Raw genomic sequence first — 18,226 nt, 5'->3', positions numbered from 1 at the left:
ATCCATTCATGTCACTAAGAATAACATTTCTCCTGCATTAATTCAGAATGTTGTATTTTATGTTGAATACTTTAATTATTATCATTATTACTATTCACTAGCATGTGCCATGCAACTACCACCCATCTATGATTTTCTACTTTCCTAAGTATCTATAACACTCTAGATAGTTCCAATTAATTCTTTCTGACATACATTTAGCCATTTCATTTATAATTAAATCTACAACTTCACATTCATGCATATACTCACCAATCTCACACAACAGACCACCTTCATTCATATTTATTACTTCCATCTCATTTGTCTTTGTTTCATAAACACAGAACATTTCTAGTGTTTTCTTTCATTTTATTCATTAATTCATGCTCTTTGTCAAATTGCAATTCCAAATTACAATTCTCCATACACTATGACTGTCAATAGATGAATATTAATTCTATTGCCCATCAAGGCTTTGATCAACCAACACCTTCATGTAACACTTTTCAGGAACATAAGAAGAGTACGCTATCAATCTTAGTTGTACCATGCCATATGCAGCATTTCCTGCTAATGATAATAACAGTCCTGGTTAACTAACATAGACCCAAACCATCCATATTGTATTTTGTTTGGTTGTCATTAAAGATTGTTTTCAGCCATTACCTATTCACTTTCCTAGTAATCTTAAAAGTGATTTTCCTGTTAATATTTCTATATGGAAGCAACTTAACCTCTCCCCAAAGCTACTCGATGCATATCCTACAGCACTGATCATCCCAATGGTATCAGATGCTTCATCAAGATATTGTTTCTTCCAAGCATTCTTTCTTAAAGCAAGTGGCCTTAACTTATTTTTGTTTTTCAAGTAGTACAACATTAGAATGAGCTCCTAGAATTACATATTTAAATAACAGCAAACAATGACAAAATGATCCATTAATATTTATCATGAACTACTAGTACGCTAAGTAGTGCAATCCATTTACATGCTCTTCACCCACATTTCATAGCACTCAGAACCAATGCAAATTCCCTCTACTCCATATTCCCTAGGACCAGTCTGCAGCCAAATAAAAGCTGTTGGACTAATGATATGATAAAAAATTCATAACATGGTGAAAGCAGAAAATTTTGTTTCACTTCTGCAAAAAACAGTAACTCACTCATAGTTCTCACATTTTTAGTATGTTATTCCACATCAGTAGAGAACAAAGCATCCAAATTCTAACTACAAACTGAGATAACACTAGTCAATAACAATTTTGTCATGTGGATTCTAATGGGTGTTCTAAGCAACTTTTTCACACTGAATTAAAAAATGAAATCAGATTTTTAAAAATCAGGCTTAGTTTTCTTGTGACTCCATCTTCATTACTCTGTTCAATTAGTGACATTACAATACAGTATGGATTGACAACCTGTGAGTTTGGACATCATGATTAACTAGCTTCATGGTTTATTTATATAAATGTGCGCACTCCTAAAGTAGGAACAGTAACTGAGTTGTCTAGCAAAGTTTAATCTTCCAGGCTGACAAAGTCAGAAAATGAAGTGATTACCAAACCAAAATAAAACATGGCATAATTTTTGTTTCCTCTGAACTGGTAAAGCCATAGCCCTACATCTGAAAGTCACCCCTTAAAGACATTTTTGTAATGTATTTATATATATTGTTATCAATTATTTCAAAATGTTTCTATTCACATTCATCTCTGCAGATGAATGTAAACCTCTAAAATAAAAATCTCATCCCTCCAGGAAATTTGTTCTTCGTTTGCAAAGGTTCTAATGTTTTGTTTTGTTTTTTGGTGCCTTCAAACCAGGTGTTTTGTTTTGATTTTTTTTAATCCTGGAGACTGCCTGGACAAGTCCCTGCAATTTTCTTGGCAAGTTTTCAGAAGTGGTTTGCCACTGCCTTCTTCCTAGGACTGAGAGAGAATGACTGAGCCAAGTTCACTCAGCTGGCTTCATGCCTAAGGCAGGACCAGAACTCACGGTCTCCCATTTCTAGCATGATGCCTTAATCCCTACACCAAACTAGCTGCCTAAATTATTATTAGAATTATTATAATAATTAGAATTATTAAATCTGAAATATTAACAAATACAAGAGCCTAAAGGACTTGATTTTTCTAAATATGGGACTTATGTCTCTTCTGCTATTCTGCAAGTTTCTCTGTAAAAACTGGATTTCCTTCCTTTTTTAATCATTACCAAGCAATGTTAATATATAAATCCTTTGATTTATTCAGAAACATTTCATTTAAACCCTGTGATCATCAATGATCTCAGGAGGTTATTGGGTTTTGGTTTTGGTTTTGCTTCTCCTAGTTAAATTAATTAAAACAAACTGAATTTAAAGTAACTGTAAATTAAATTTACACCTATATATATAAAGCAATTCTAACATAACACCAGAAGCTGGCAATATTTTGATCATCTGGGATGCACTTGGTGGCTATTATTATTAACACAATTTTAGACATGCTAAAGCCTCTCTGAAGCTTACTGTACCTTTCCTGTAAAAGTGTAAAATATATCTTACCTGTAGAATGGTACAAATCAGTAACAGGAGACAACAACTTGGTATGTTAATGCAAATTCATGAGGAAAAGCCCATCAACCAACCACAACACACATCATACGTTCTGTTTTATCTGGTCATTGATTGAAATCGACAGAAAATATTATCTGTCATATTCAAGCAACTTATGAATCTTTTTTTTATGTAAGTTCAGAGATGTTTACAAACTTAAATAAAACGGATATCAGGAGTCAAGTAGCATCTTTTCAAACTACAATAACAACTTTTATTTAAAGGCGTGAATTTTAATAACACTGGTCAGTCTGAAAGAATGTGACCAGACTCCTCCTGATTACTGATTACTGTAGACTAACATGGATCTCATCCTACACTAAAAGATAAATAAGAAATAGCTGCAGATTTTCATAAGTCAGCTAAAAGAACATGTGAGCAACATAAGCGATTTCTTAAGAAAGGAGTTTCACAGTATAGCACCCAACTGTAAAATCCCTCTTCTTCATTGCCACCAGCTTCACTTACAGTAGTACTCATAAAAGCCCTAGCAGATGACTAAAGCATACTCAGAGTCTTATGGGTACTCCTTAAATTTCTGGGCCCCAAACCATTTAGTACTTAGAAAGAAATTCTAGCAATTGAAATGGACAAAATAACAAAGAAACAGCTAAACTGTTTTAAAATTGGCAATATGTGATTCAAGATGTCAAGTGTCCCAGTTAAAATCTTTGCCATTTTATTTCATGAATGTACATCCCCCACTTCAATAAAGTTTCTAGGATGACTGTACAAATTGCTTTGTCATCGTTAGACAAACCATTACCACAGCTATTGTGTAAAAAGTAAAGTTATAGAATAAATGTAGGTAGAATGAAATTAATGTATTTTGTAATTAATTTACTTTAACAACAGAACGTATTAATGATTCTTTGACACAGAGAAAGAGAGAGAGAGAGAGAGAAAGAGAGGGAGAGGGAGAGGGAGAGAAAACTCCTAAAAGCAAATATAATATCTTGAAACCCTAAAAGCTACCTATAAATATCTTAATTTATAGGTAGCTTTTAGGGTCAAGTATCAAAAAAGCAATATATTAATAGATACCATAGGCTGGACAATGTGTTGGATCTGACCTCCAAAAATGCTTCCGAGGACAGAATGATGCATGCAGAGCAACTGTCTGCAACATCTTAAAGCAGCCATGTGTTTTCCCAGGATTGTATGGCAGCTTCAACAAACAGCCATGTGATCACTTGCTTCAAAGTATTGTACATTTTAAGGAATAGATCCAGGATATAAGTTTATTACCTACTTTTGAAAAGTCTGTGTATTCTAAAAATGACAACATGATATATTTCTACATGGTCCAGCCTGAATGATAAGCTTTAAGAATTTAATTAATTTTTAATTGTTATCTATAGATATTATAAAGATTTTTTTTGTTAATTTTGTGGTGATATTTTTGGCCACATTTATTTTAATCAGTATAGTTATTTTTTACTATATAATTACTATTTTTTATGTTGCTGCTGTAATTATTTATATTTCACCAATTAGTAAAAAATAAAAATTTAAAATAAAATATTTTTTAAAAGATAAATATGTGTTGTAGACAGATACTACATTTCCACTCCAATGCACTCTGAAGCACCTTTTGGAAATCAAATCTGAAGCACTGTACAACCCTACTAATTAACCCCATCAGACAGATGTAGTAACTAAGAGAAAACTGCTTGAATCACACCAGCTGTGCACATTTTTAAGGAAAGTCTGTGGGCTTGGTCTCTTCCAAAGGAGTACAATCTTACTTAGAACTGGTTCTAGACTTCCATTTATATTGGCAGGCATGTCAATCTATAAAATCTTTGTTTCATCAGAACTAAATTTAAGCTTATTTGCCCAAATCTATGCCAATAACATACTTCATTTTGTAGCTCTTGATTTTTTTTCCCTCTGGTTCTAATTTATGCAATTTAACACATCATAAAATACATTCAACCCACCACTCTCCACAATTTATAATTATACTCTGTGCAAATAACATAATACACTTTACCAATTAGCTGCATCTTGGCACCGTAGCTCCCAAAATATCTTTCATCAGTTGTTGGAGTATGACATTCATACTCGCCAGCATCCCTATCTTGGAGTTGTTTGATGTGCAGCAGAGCATAATCCCCTTCAACTCTCTCCACATAGATTTCTCCACTCCTAACACGCTGAGTATAGATTGCATAAGGGAAGGATGGGTCCATGGTGCTGACAATCTGTACTTCCCTTTCTGGAGAAGATGGAAGGTATATGGACCACTGAAAATTCTGTTCTGATGGTCCTTGATAACCGCTGACCTTGCACCAAATGGTGATGTGAGAATTTTCAGTACGGTATAGAGGCCCTTCTTGAACAGTGACTTGACGCTGTGCAAATGACCACCCTAAGAAGAAGAAGAAGAAAAAAGAAGTTAAATTTATTAACTACAATATATTCCATTTTGGTTTTTAGTTTCATGCACATTACTCATATTTTTACAAAAGAAGAGATTTTCTTCTACAATCAGGTAAAATATAATCACTTGTAAAGACAAGTGAGGTTATTTTGTCAGGATCCGGACTAAGAATAGCTCTGTTTCCAATCAAGTCATAAAACAACATCAAAGTATATTCTTTTTTAGAAACATATATTAAACACATATCCAAATATATGTTTTCCTTCTCCCACTACAATGCTGAATGGTTTAATATATCTGAACCTTTAAATTTTTGTAATGAAAAGTACAGATGGATTTAACAGAAGAAATAATCCTCAAGTGGAAGACTTGGATGCTTCCAGACAGTTTATAATGCTACTAATCAAGATATATTACATACTTTATCCTCACTTTAATAGATCTGCTTTGTTAAAATATAACAAGGAATGGGGGAAAACTCTGCAAAATGCAACATGAAAACGTTTGATCATCAGTGAAGTTGCCTTGCTGTACAATAAAAGCTCTGGCTAGGTGAAGTCTAGGTGCAGGCCTACTTCTACTAATGAATTTTCTTACAATTAAATTACTGGCCTTTATAAAAATCTATAGCTAAACTCTTATCTTTTGTTACAAAAATTAAGCTAGCCTTTCTCTGGATTTACACCCTTCATTTCTATCACAACAGATTACTAGGAAGCCAGCAGTCATGTACTGGTACACTCCTGTTTTATTTATTCGCTCAGAGAAAATTTATATGTATACATCTTAAATACATAATTCTGGATGGCAAACAATCGGTACAACAAAATGTAAAAACCCCATATTCAAAATTAAGCATAATCCAATACAAAAAAGGGAAAACCTATATAACAATTTGGACCTCCTGAATGTCTGAATGTCATCCTGGCCTGAATGTCTGGGGGAAAAAGCCAGCTCTTAACAACCTTTGGAAGGCCAAGAGGATGAATGGAGGCTGTCCATAGGGCAGGCACTGCAATAGAAGACATGCCTTTTCAGTCCCACAAGATGTACCATTTAATAGAGGGGACCAGGAGCATGTCTACTATGTTGGTTCTGGTGGAATGGGCAGAAACCCTTGGAGAGACATGGCCCAGCAAGTAACCTGGCCCCATGCCATGGATGGCTTTAAAGGTGATAATCAGCACTGGAAGCAATGCAGCTCATGTAGCAGTAATGTTGCATGGGCAACATTTGGAGCACGCAAAACTGCACCTAAACTGCATTCTGAACCACTTGAAGCTTTTGAGTGTTCTCAAAAGGGCAGTCCCATGTAGAGCTAACTGCAGCAATCCAATCAGGAAGTGACTAAGGCATGAGTAACAGTAAGCAGTGTTTTCCAGTCTAGGAACAGGCACAACTGGCACTCAAAAAGTATTTATGCAATGGCTCTCCAGGCCATGGCTGCCACTTACTCATCCAGCAGGAATCATGAAGCCAAGAGTACCCCAGACTGCATATCAATTCTGTCTGACAGAGTGGTATCCCATCAAGAGTGAAAGATGAAAAATCACCAAATCCAGGGGGTCCAAAAACCCAGAACCACTTGGTCTAGTCAGGGTAGAGCTGCAACTTGTTCATCCATATCCTTACAGCCTGCAGACACTGGGTAAGAACCTTAACAGCACAGCTTGTACAGCCAGAGATGGAAATATATAGCTGAGTATTATCAGCATATTAATGGTATTTTACTCCATGCTAATTTATGACCTTGCCAGTGGTTTCATGTAGATATTATTCAGGAATAGGGAGAGAATTGAGCCCTGAGCTATCCCACATAAGAGTGGCCTGGGGCTAAACCTCTCCCCTGCTACCAATAACAACTGGAATTGGTCTTGGAGAAAGGAAGAGAACCACTGCAAAACAGTATCCTCCACTTCTAACCCCCAAAGCCAGTCCCAAAGGCTATCATGGTTGACGGTACTGAATGCTGCTCAAAGATCTGGGAAAGCAGGGACAGATGCACCACCTACATATGGATCCCTTCAGATATCATCCAGAAGCATGACCAATTTGATTTCAGACTGAAGCTCAACTGAAAAGAGTCCAGATTATCTGCTTCTTCCAGGCCCCTCAGAATCTGTGCACCTACCACAACCCTTCCTAAAAAGGAAAGTTGGAAACTGGACAAAAATTGTCTGCTACTGTCAGGTCCAAGACATCAGGAGAGATGGATCTCCTTCAAAGTAGATGAAAAACACTCCTCCAAAGTAGTGTTCACTACCACTTGGACCCAACTGCATGTCACTTTCCAGCTGGCACTGACCAACCAGGAGGACATGTGTCTAAAACACACATAGCAATTCCAAGGATCTCATCCACTTCCTCCGGGCTAACTGGGTGAAATTCATCCCAGACAACCAGACAAGCAATAAATGGTAACCTTTGCCAAATATGATGTCAAAACTCATGAAACAGCTGCAATTTTATGCATGCTTCATGGGATACTTCCTGATATCTATATCCAATGTTACACTAAATTGTTTTAGATTTTTAATCCACAAATGAATCCAGCAGCTTCTGAAAATAACTGCACAATTTTGATAGCAGTAGAAAAATCTGAATTCAAAAATCATATAACATAGAATGCTCATTCCACAGAATACAAACATGTTAGATGCATGCTATATATTGTAGTATAAAAAGGATGTTCAAAGCAGCAATATTTGTTCTTCCACCACCACCCCTTCATTTCTGTAGGCTTTGGTTGGCTCTGCTGTGCTATGCTAGAAAACATATCTCCAAGATTATATATCCTTATGTTTATAACTTCAATATGTAATGCACAGCTAGGAGTTAAATATTTTGCACTGGGTTCTTATACTATAAAGGAAGTGATACTTTCTGGAGGAATAGTAATCAGTTATAATAAAAATTCATTCTACTTCAACTCAAAGAACATCCCAAAACAATGGTAATTTAAAAGACAGACATGCCAGTTTCATTTCAAACAATAGCAGCAGTTAATATGTAAAATTATGATACAGTGAAGAGTAGTCACGAAAAGTAGTCATATGTGATCACATTCATATATGAAAATATCATTAATCAAGTGGATTAATACCTAAATTTTATATTCTAGTTTTACACTAATTGCAGGCACTCTAAATTCTTTGCAGACATACTATATTGTTCATATTACCATTTTTTTCTAATAGGCTGGACTTGTAAGAGAGCCAATCTGATTGAAAAATGGGCTATGGAAAAAAACACTTTTTAAACAAATCTTAATACTTAGGCAACACATTATAGGATAAATTCCATTGATTTATTTCTTGAAATTGTATGCCACCAAACCATATAGATTCACATACAATAAGATCCAAAAGTACAATAACCATAATATAATATTTGCAATATGCACAACTAATCTATTATTAAAACATCCATAACAATGAACAGTTGAAATGTCCTTGGTAATAAAATAAATAAAACATCCAAGATACAATAACAATAAAACAACATTGGTCTATATGATCCCGAATCTGTTAAATCTTTATCCGTCTTTGGAATTAATATAATTAATGACTGTTCCCATGATAATGGGATCTTGTCTCCTATTACTCTATTATATTAGTACCTTTAGTTTAGGTATCAATAAATGTTTAAATATTTTGTAATATTCTGATTCCAATCCATCTACTCCTGAGGATTTCCCCCCTTTAATTTGCTGATAGCTTCTTCAATTTCTTTATCCAATACTGGTTGTTCCATCACCCCCCTTTCATCCTCCTGCAATTTTATTGTCCAGTATTTCCTTATATATTCTCTAATCTTCCCCATGGGTTTACCCCTTGAGGAATATAATTCCTGATAAAAGTCTTGGAAGACTCTTGTTTTATCCTTCGTCCAATTATGGCTTTTTCCCATTTTATCTTTAATCATTCCAATTAGGTTCCTTGCCTTCTTTGATTGTACAGGCCTGGCCAGCATTTTAGAATTTTTATTACTATACTCAAAAAATTCCCTTTTCAAATACATCAAATTTCTCTGCCACTTCTCCATATCTTTATTCTCCAACTCCTTCCTCTTTGCTTGTAATCGTGCAAATATCCTTTTATCTCTGTCTTTTATATATTTTCACTCTAACTCTTTAATTTCCTCCTCCAATCTTTTCTCATCCTCTTCCTGTTGCCTTTTCAATATACATGATTCCCTAATACAATTCCTCTCATTACTGCTTTCATTGTATCCCATAATACCGCTTGTGTACATTGTCCTGTATCATTAATTTCCCATATTCCTTGCCATTCTTTTCCAATTTTATCCACAATATGCTTATAATTTAGAATCCTCGCATCTAACCTCCACCTCTTAGCTTCTTTATAGTCTTTCTTGATTTTAATATCCATATTAACCAACGCGTGGTCCGTAACCTTAATAACCTCTATTTCAGCATTTATTATTTTAGGAATTAAATTTTTAGATATAAAAATATAATCTATTCTTGAATAGGTCTTAGACACCAAGGAATATAAAGTAAATTTATTTTCTTCTGCTCATACTATTCTTCAAACATCCTTCAACTCATTTCTATTCATAATCCAGGTTAAATCAGTAATTCTATTATGGCACTCATCTACAGAAGGATTAGATTTGTCTTTCTGTTTATCCATAACTTCATCCCTCTTCCGGAGGTTAATAACCTCTCCTGTAATTTTTATAAGTTCTTTAATGGGGGAGAAGGCAGTTCCCCAGTCTAGGAGTAACCGCAACATTACCAGTTCTTCTTCTTCCCAGTCCATCTCTCTCTTTTTTTCCTTTCACTATTACTACTACTATTATTATTTACTATTATTATTATTATATTATTATTATTATTACTACTACTACTACTACTATTTTCCTCCTACAGCTTCCAATTCCTCCTCTCACTCTTTTACTTTATCTTCGTCTTCTCTCCACTTCTTTAACTCCAATTGGTGTAACAACTCCATACCTTGTTCCAATGTTATTTTATAAAATTTCCCTGCCCATTGAAACCTTTATCAATTGAAAATTTTATCAATAACTGATTGATCCCAATTGGTGGTGATAGGGAGCAAGAGGTCCTATCTTTGGCCCCTCCTCTGTGGGGTGCCACTGGGTTCGGTTCTCTCTCCGCTCCTTTTTAACATCTACATGAAACCACTGGGCAAGATCATACGCCATCATGGGATGAGGTATCATCAATATGCTGATGATACTCAATTAAACATCTCCATCCCAGGTGAGGTAAGTGATGCCATTACCGCCCTTTCGTGGTGCCTGGAGGCTGTAAGGGTCTGGATGGGGAACAACAGGTTTCAGCTGAACCCTGGTAAGACGGAGTGGCTGTGGGTTAATAGCTCCTCTTTATCCGGGACCTTGTCATCTTTGGTGCTGGATGGGGTAGTCCTGCCCCAAACAGACCCAGTGCATAATCTGGAAGTTCTCCTGGACTCACGGCTCCTGCTCAAAGAGCAGGTAGCAGCCGTGGCCAGGAAGGCCTTTGCACATCAGTTACGCCCTTTCCTGGATCGGGATGCCCTTCGAATGGTCACTCATGCCCTTGTTATCTCCCATATAGACTACTGAAATGCACTCTACATGGGGCTACCCTTGAAGAGTATCTGGAAGCTACAGCTGGTCCAGAATGCAGCCGTGCGGGCTATTTTTGGAGCCCAAGAAGGGCCCATGTAACACTGTTGCTCCATGAGCTGCACTGGGTTCCAGTTTGCTTCCGGGTCCAATTCAAGGTGTTGGTTATCACCTTTTAAGCCCTACATGACATGGGACCAGTTTACCTAAGAGACTGCCTCTTCCCCATGACTTAATCCACCCAATCACACAGGGAGGGCATGCTTCGGACCCTCTGGGTAAAAGAGCTCTGATTAGTAGGGTCCAGAAGGTAGGCATTCTCTGCTGTAGCCCCTGCCCTTTGGAATATCTTGCCCCCAGAGGTGAGATTGGCCCCTTCACTCCTGGCCTTTCGGAAAGATCTGAAGACCTGGCTCTGCCACTTGGCCTGGGGTGGGGAGGGAAGTCACCAAGTGTGGGGATGGCTAGCCCCTTAGAGGCCTGTCATCTGCAGCTCTGGTAACCATCAGCCTCTTGGACTTTTTCTTGTTGGGTAATGCGTTGTATAGTTTTTAGTTTTATATATTTATTGTTTTAATGGATTTTGTGAGCTGCCCAGAGTCCCCCATTAGGGGGAGATGGGCGGAGATAAATTTAACAAATAAATAAATAAACAAACAATCAAACTTCAGGAATACAGGGTATCCCCAGTTATATACAATCCCTTATTTCTCCAAGCAACAATACAAGATTTCACACTCCTCTTCCAATTTATTGTTTCTGGGCAGAGATCATTAAAAACTTGAACCGGAGACATCTTATACAATAACCCTCCATTAACTTGTCTAATACCTCTCATAAAGAGATCTTTCTTATAATAACTCCAGAATCTTATGATAATATCTCTGGGGGTCAGTCCTCCTCTCTTAAAAGTAGCTCTATGGATACATTCCACATCTGCATCTTCCCAGTTAACATCTTTTGCCAGAGTCTTGAGCCATTCCATTACTTTCCCTCTCAGATTCCCGGGATTTTCCCCAGATTCCTCTGGGAGCCCACGAATACGTATATTAATCTATGTTCACGATCTTGAATGTCAATCATCTTTAGCTCCCATTGTTCAAACTTTGTATTATATTCCAACATCATCTTCTGATTATATATTGCTAAAATATTGATGGCAATAATGGCGAAAAGAATACTTTTCGATTTAGATATATTAATAAGGATCAATGTGATTTTACAGCAGGAAGGCAGATGTCAAACTTAACTTGACAAGTGTTGAAAGTAATAAATACAATAAATAGAAACAGACTGAAAGCAGGTCTAATAGCTTTGGACATATTTAAGGCCTTTGATTATGTGGGATGGCCAGCTCTAAAAATAACAACAGAAACCTGTGGATTTGGGGAAAGATTTCAACGATTGATAAATCAATTATACCGACGAAATACTGCAATGGTTGTGGTGAACAATAGAAGGACAGATCAAATTTCACTAACTCAAGGTACAAGGCAAGGTTGTCCCCTTTCTCTGATTCTATTTACTTTAGTTATAGAAATTTTAGCCAATGTCATTAGAGAGGATGAAAGCATTAAAGGGGTTGGGAACAAAAGGAAAATTAAAGTAAGCTTGTTTGTAGATGATACTTTATTAACTATTGAAAACCACTTGGAGTCATTGGAGGGAAAAGAAGGGCACTTGAGAAAATTTGGGGAAATGACGGGGCTGCAAATAAATTGGTCCAAATCAGAAATGATGTTATTTAATTACAGTAAAAGGAGACAGCAATGGTTTATGAGTAATAACAAAATAAATATTAAAGAATTTTATAAAATATCTAGGAATACATATAACAAGAGAGCTAGATAATTTAGAAATGGAATTTTTTTATAAATTAAAGCAAAAGATTAAAAAGAAGTTGGAGGATTATAGGAAAATTAAATTATCATGGTTTGACAGAATAGCAGTTATTAAAATGAAGATTTTACCTAGAATAATTTTTTTATTTTTATTTTATTTAGGATGTTACCAATTAAGGTATCAGAGATAGAGATGAAGACTTGGCAAACCATGTTTAATAAAGCAAGGGTGAATAAAAATAGATGATATAAGTCTCAAGAAGCTGGAGGACTGGGGCTTCCAAATTTAAGACTTTACTATATAGCTAATCAAATAAGATATATTATAGACAGTATGGTAGGACAAGGAGAGTTGAACCGGTTAGAGATGGAAACGCAAGAAGTGGAATGGAAATTGGAAAATGTATTTTTTAATTAACTAACTAAGAAATGGCTGGACGGGGTTGAGAACCCCTTTTTAAAAACTATTTTAAGGATTTCGGCAAGATATAAAGAGAAATTAATGCCAGCTGTCTCCCCATTGACCCCAGTGGTGATGATGTAAAAATTCCCTACAAATTTAAAGAAGGAATTGGAAAAGGAATGAAGGGAGAAGAAAATATTTTGAATAAAGGATTGGGCGAATGAAATGAATAGTAAAGATAGAATAAGAGAGGTGTTAAGGGAAAGAAAGATATCGTGGCTTAACTGTATACAATTAGAGAAGTGGACTAGGGAGTAGATAAATGAAAATAAAGAATATAGAGACTACACAGGATTTGAGAAGATGATTTTAGAGAGAGAAGACAAAGAAGCCAATATAGTTATTAAAGCTGAAACAAGTGAAATTTATAAGATTTTATTAGAAATTGAAGATAAACAAGATTATCTCAAATCAGTATGGGATTATGATTTAACACAACAAATAAGTAATTAGAGTTGGGGTAAGATATGGGATATGCGTATTTTAAAAACTATGTCAGTAAGGATAAAGGAAGATTACTTTAAATTGGTCTGGAGATGGTATCTGACACCTGTAAGATTAAACCAAATAGATAGGAAATATTCAGTAACACGTTGGAGGGGATGTCAGGAGTCAGGTACTTATCTCCATATGTGATGGAGTTGTAAACAGGTACAGAAGTTCTGGCAACGAGTATTTAAAGAGATAAATGAGATACAGTAATTGGGATAAATTTGGAAGTATGTCCAGATATAGCACTGTTATCAATATATGATAAAGTTAGATGCACTCAAGCTACTAAAGATTTAATTACAAATTTAATGATGGCGGCAAGACTAATGATAGCTAGAAAATGGAAAACACAAGGTGGTTATCAAATAGAGGAATGGTATAAAGAAGTGTGGGATACTGCAATCAATGATAAGTTAACATGTAATATTAAAGTTAAAAGGGGGTTTCAAAGTCAAAATGACTTTGCAAAGATATGGAATATATTTATAGAATTTGTCTTATTGAAAGGGAAAGGATGTACACCTATACAAGAATTATTATATTTTTGGAAAGAGGAATGATTAAGTAAAATATTGGTCCTGTGGGTGGGGTGCACATCTAATGTTTCATTCTATAATTGTAATTACTAAATTTATATGTAAAAGTAATAGAAGTTGGAATAAGTTATATTTGTATCTATATGTATGTGTTTATTGAATAAAATAAAAAATAAAAAAACAATAAAACATCCATGGCTCAATAACAATAAACATCCACAGTAATAACAAATTACAGACAACACATTATTTGTGAAAACTACTCCAAAACAGCAGTGTATAGTATCTTTTTAAAAAAATCTGTTTTTGGAGTAAATAACCTGGAGCCTTCTAAATATTTTTTTTTCTCAATTTCAACAGCAGGATCAAAAGTAACAGATCATGGAAATAGCAGTTTATTAGATATCTGTAGGAACTTCAAGTTTTCTATTATCTATACAATCAGGCAGATGTGGCCTTATTGTGGATTATTATTATTTTAAAAGGCATTTAACCACCACTCACTTTAATACTGTACATCTTTTGGTTTTCTCCCACAGTGATCAGCAGATGAAAGAATATTCAAAGGCATTAACTGATTATACCCTGTTAATGATCTACAAGAGAATGTTTTTAGTACAAAGGACCCTGAACTAAAGTTCAGTTAAGTTACATTTATTGGTCTTGATCCTGATTTAGTCCTACTTAAAACATAACTATTCAGATCAATGGGTTGTTAAATGGCTCCATCATGACTAATCTGGACTCTGTTCAATATGCATTTTGCGTTATTTCTCAATAACATACAGTCCCTTAATCAGCTTAGTGGGTTAAATCAGTTTGAAAACTTCTGGGGAAAAAACAGTAAAAGAACAAAAGCAAAACAAAATTAAAATATATTGAGCACTAACATAGGCTATTGTTTGCAGCAAGAATAAATATTGTTCCCTGGGATATAAGTAAGATATACAAGGAACGAGACAAATGAATAAGACAGTTGTTATCTGCTTCATTGTAGAGCAATTAGTTTTTGCCTATAATTTATGCTACTGTGGCAATGAAATCACCAATTTACACTATCTATAAATTGACTTGTTATTACACTTTGAATCCGGCATTCAGAATTCATAAAACCCTTTGGCTATTGGGTACTTACAGCATTTACCCAGGTGAAGCTGTACCACCTAACACTGGCTGTTTACAATCACAAATCATTTTTATAATTGTGTAAAAGATATTTATACATGCAGATGTGCTTTAATCCTGAAAAGGAAATTAATTTTTTGCTTTATTATTTTTTTAAAGGAACTAAACAGCTGAAAGTACATCGTAGTTTGCCATTTGTGGAGCATTAACTTAATCGCCTCCTGCTGGATATCAGGCTCCAAATATAAAGCTTTCCCACCAGAAGCCCTGAAATAGGTCCAGAAAAATGTGTTCTTATCAGCTACATAATGCATGATGCAAAATTGCACTGCAAATCTATCTTACAGTGTAGTTGAACAGATTGAGATCAATTCAAGTTATTAGGCTGCGCAAACCACATTGCTACTCTAAACTGTATTTCTCCTATTACAAAAGAATGCATCTTAGAAGGAAAACAGAGGAAAAAGTTAAACACTGCTCATTTGCAATCACTGTATGTTCCTTACACTTGGCCTTTTTTTGGCAGACATTTTAAATGTCCACAGAAAAGAGGAGTGGAGTGACTTAGGGCCAGTCACTCTCTCTCAACCCAACTCACCTTGCAGGGTTGCTCTTGTGGGGAAAATAGGAGGCAGTAGTATTAGGTATGTTCGCCACCTTTAGCTGACCCCATACATACATACATATGTACATAAAAAAATTAAAAAGCCAGGATAAAATATCACCACCACCACCACCATCAATAGTTTCTTTCTCATCCAAATCCAGCAATACTATTTTATAAATCACTTTTAATATGTGGGATGATTTCATTTTTCTCAAAGAATCAGCAGTTCTAGGGGGCACAGGTTTTTGAAGGTTCTATTAGCACAAGGCCACTATAAATTATGGTTACCAAGATTCTGACTCCATCCTGTTCCTTGGTTATTGCTTGGCAGTAGTCTGCATTCATGTTTAATCTCAGGAAGAAACCCTTTCTACTGCCAAACGTTCCTGCAGGTAGGTAGAGAAATGGATGGGCCACTGAGGCCATCAAGTCTTGCTCAGTGTGGGAATTCAAATTAAACATACTAGATCAGTGTTTCTCAACCTTGGCAACTTAAGCTGTGTGGACTTCAACTCTCAGAATTCTGGGAGTTAAAGTCCACACAGTTTAAAGTTGCCAAGGTTGAGAAACACTGTCCTAGATGCATGGATGATTAGCACACCTAGCGAATGGGAACCTGACAACGTTCTGATTCTACTGTCAAAAATGTTGATGTTAAAGCTTTTTCTAATACTAAATTGGAATGGCTTTAAATCAATTATTGTATGTCTTACACCCTGGAAGAAGACAGAACTTCTATGTGACACCCTTTCAAATATCTGAAGAGAACTATGATGATATCCCTGATAAGCTTCTTTCAAGGCTAAACATACCCAGCCCTTTCCATCTCTTCTTCATAGAACTTCTAGGCAATACCCAGGATGAACATAATACTTGTAGTGGATCTTACCAATGCATAATACAGTGTGGAGCGTTTCACCTGACAGGCAATTCTTGGTTTCTCATACTCCTGTTTACATTAAGAGAATTATATAAGCATAGGTTTTATGCACATTTTCAATGGAATAAGTGGAACAAGAAATGTAACATTTATGGACATAGGTGGTAATATCTATATGCAAGAACCTTTTGCAGAAACAAGTTAGACTACACAATATCAATCCCATCTTTGTTTCTATTAATCACATTTTATGTCCTTAAGAGTAAGTCTCCTGAATCAATTTTTAAAGGAAACATTGGAGTAAGACTGTTTCTGTATTTCCAAAAACACAACTACTGTTTGGGGATGCCAGAGATTGCACAAAACAGCTTAAACGTAGTTTGAATTAGAGCCACCATTGTGGGAATTATACATTGAAGAGATTTCCCAGTAATTTGTATCAAATATAAAGCTTGACAGAATCTGGCAGATCTGTTAGACTCAGTGATCTGGACCTGAATCAGTCTTTTGAAGCTCTGATTAGCAGTATTTATTAGAAAGAAGATTAATGTTACAAACAAGAATTCCAGCAAGAGTTCTCTATTGTAAGGTTTGCCCCGTTCGACAGAGAAACTCCCGTGACACGTGTGGTTCACAAAAGAGGTTTACTCATGCGTAACGTAGCAGTCACAAGCAAAGCCAGGACTGGCTTGGTACAATTGCATCACTCGTTATATTCCCCCCTTCCCGCGCTTTTTTCCGCCCCGCGATCGCGTTATCGCTGCGGATTATCGGCCCCCCAATAATCCCTCTTGATTGTCCATGATGGCAGGTTCAGTCAGGGTCCATTGTCCTTGATTGGCAGTCCCCTCCGGCTTGGGTTGGTCCCTCCCCGTTACGTGCAAGCCCGAGGGTTCTGTGCTGCGCGGCGATCTTGTTTCGCTGCATGCGGCCCCGTTCATTGTTGGCTCACGCCGTTATCAGTGTATAGTTAAAGCTTCCGCTGCGGTTTTCCTGTTTCGCTGGACGCAGGTGGCCCATTAATTAGCGGCGCTTTCAGTTCCTCTTTTCTTCGCTAGCTACCGCCGGTGGAGTTCGCGTGGTCTGGCTGCGAGCTTCCCCGAAGCCCCGTACTGACCGAACCTGACATACCGCCCCCCTGAAGACAACTCCCCCCCCCGACTTTATTTCGGTTTCCCGGGGTATTTATTGTAAAAGTCCCGCACTAGGTCAGGTGCTCTTATGTGGGTTTTGCTTACCCATTCGCTGTGGGACTTGGAAAAATGTTTCCATTGCACAAGGAGCTGGACCTGCCCCTTGTGCCTCCTGGCGTCCAGTATCTGGTTGATCTCGAAATGCTGCTCCCCACCGACCATGATGGGTGGTGGCACCCCCTCTGCCTTGTGCCAGGCGTTCCCCGGCTGGTGCAGCTTTAGCAGGCTGCAATGGAACACCGGGTGGATCTTCCCGAGGCTTTTCAGGAGCGTCAGCCTGACGGTTACTGGATTGATGACCTCTGCAATGGGGAACGGCCCCACAAACCTCGGGCTGAGTTTTTTCGATGTCTGGTGCGTCTTTAGGTTTTTGGTTGACAAATACACCTGGTCCCCCACTTTCCACTGCCCCTCAGGGAGTCTCTTGCGGTCCGCGTGTTTTTTGTAATCGGCTTTGGCTCTTTGCAATGCCGCGTGCGCCGCTCGCCGGGTGGCGTCGATTTGGGCGAACCAGGCGTCCAGGG

At 36.8% G+C, this 18,226-nt stretch overlaps 1 protein-coding gene across 3 annotated transcripts in view; it reads right to left on the bottom strand.

Annotated features, from left to right (window-relative positions):
* IGSF3 (immunoglobulin superfamily member 3) overlaps window positions 1-18,226 on the bottom strand; it is a 112,917-nt gene that overhangs the window by 69,567 nt on the left and 25,124 nt on the right. For all 3 annotated transcript variants that reach the window (XM_088144544.1, XM_088144546.1, XM_088144545.1), the window contains exon 3: window positions 4,578-4,955. In XM_088144544.1, the coding sequence (XP_088000670.1) occupies window positions 4,578-4,955 (378 nt within the window). The remainder of the gene's footprint in view (window positions 1-4,577; window positions 4,956-18,226) is intronic.

This window comes from Python bivittatus, unplaced genomic scaffold, assembly GCF_059951505.1.
Source record: "Python bivittatus isolate LINGU-HERP-01145 unplaced genomic scaffold, Pbiv_v1 ctg000350_np1212, whole genome shotgun sequence".
Lineage (NCBI taxonomy): Eukaryota > Metazoa > Chordata > Lepidosauria > Squamata > Pythonidae > Python > Python bivittatus.
This window is presented reverse-complemented; position numbering and strand designations above follow the sequence as displayed.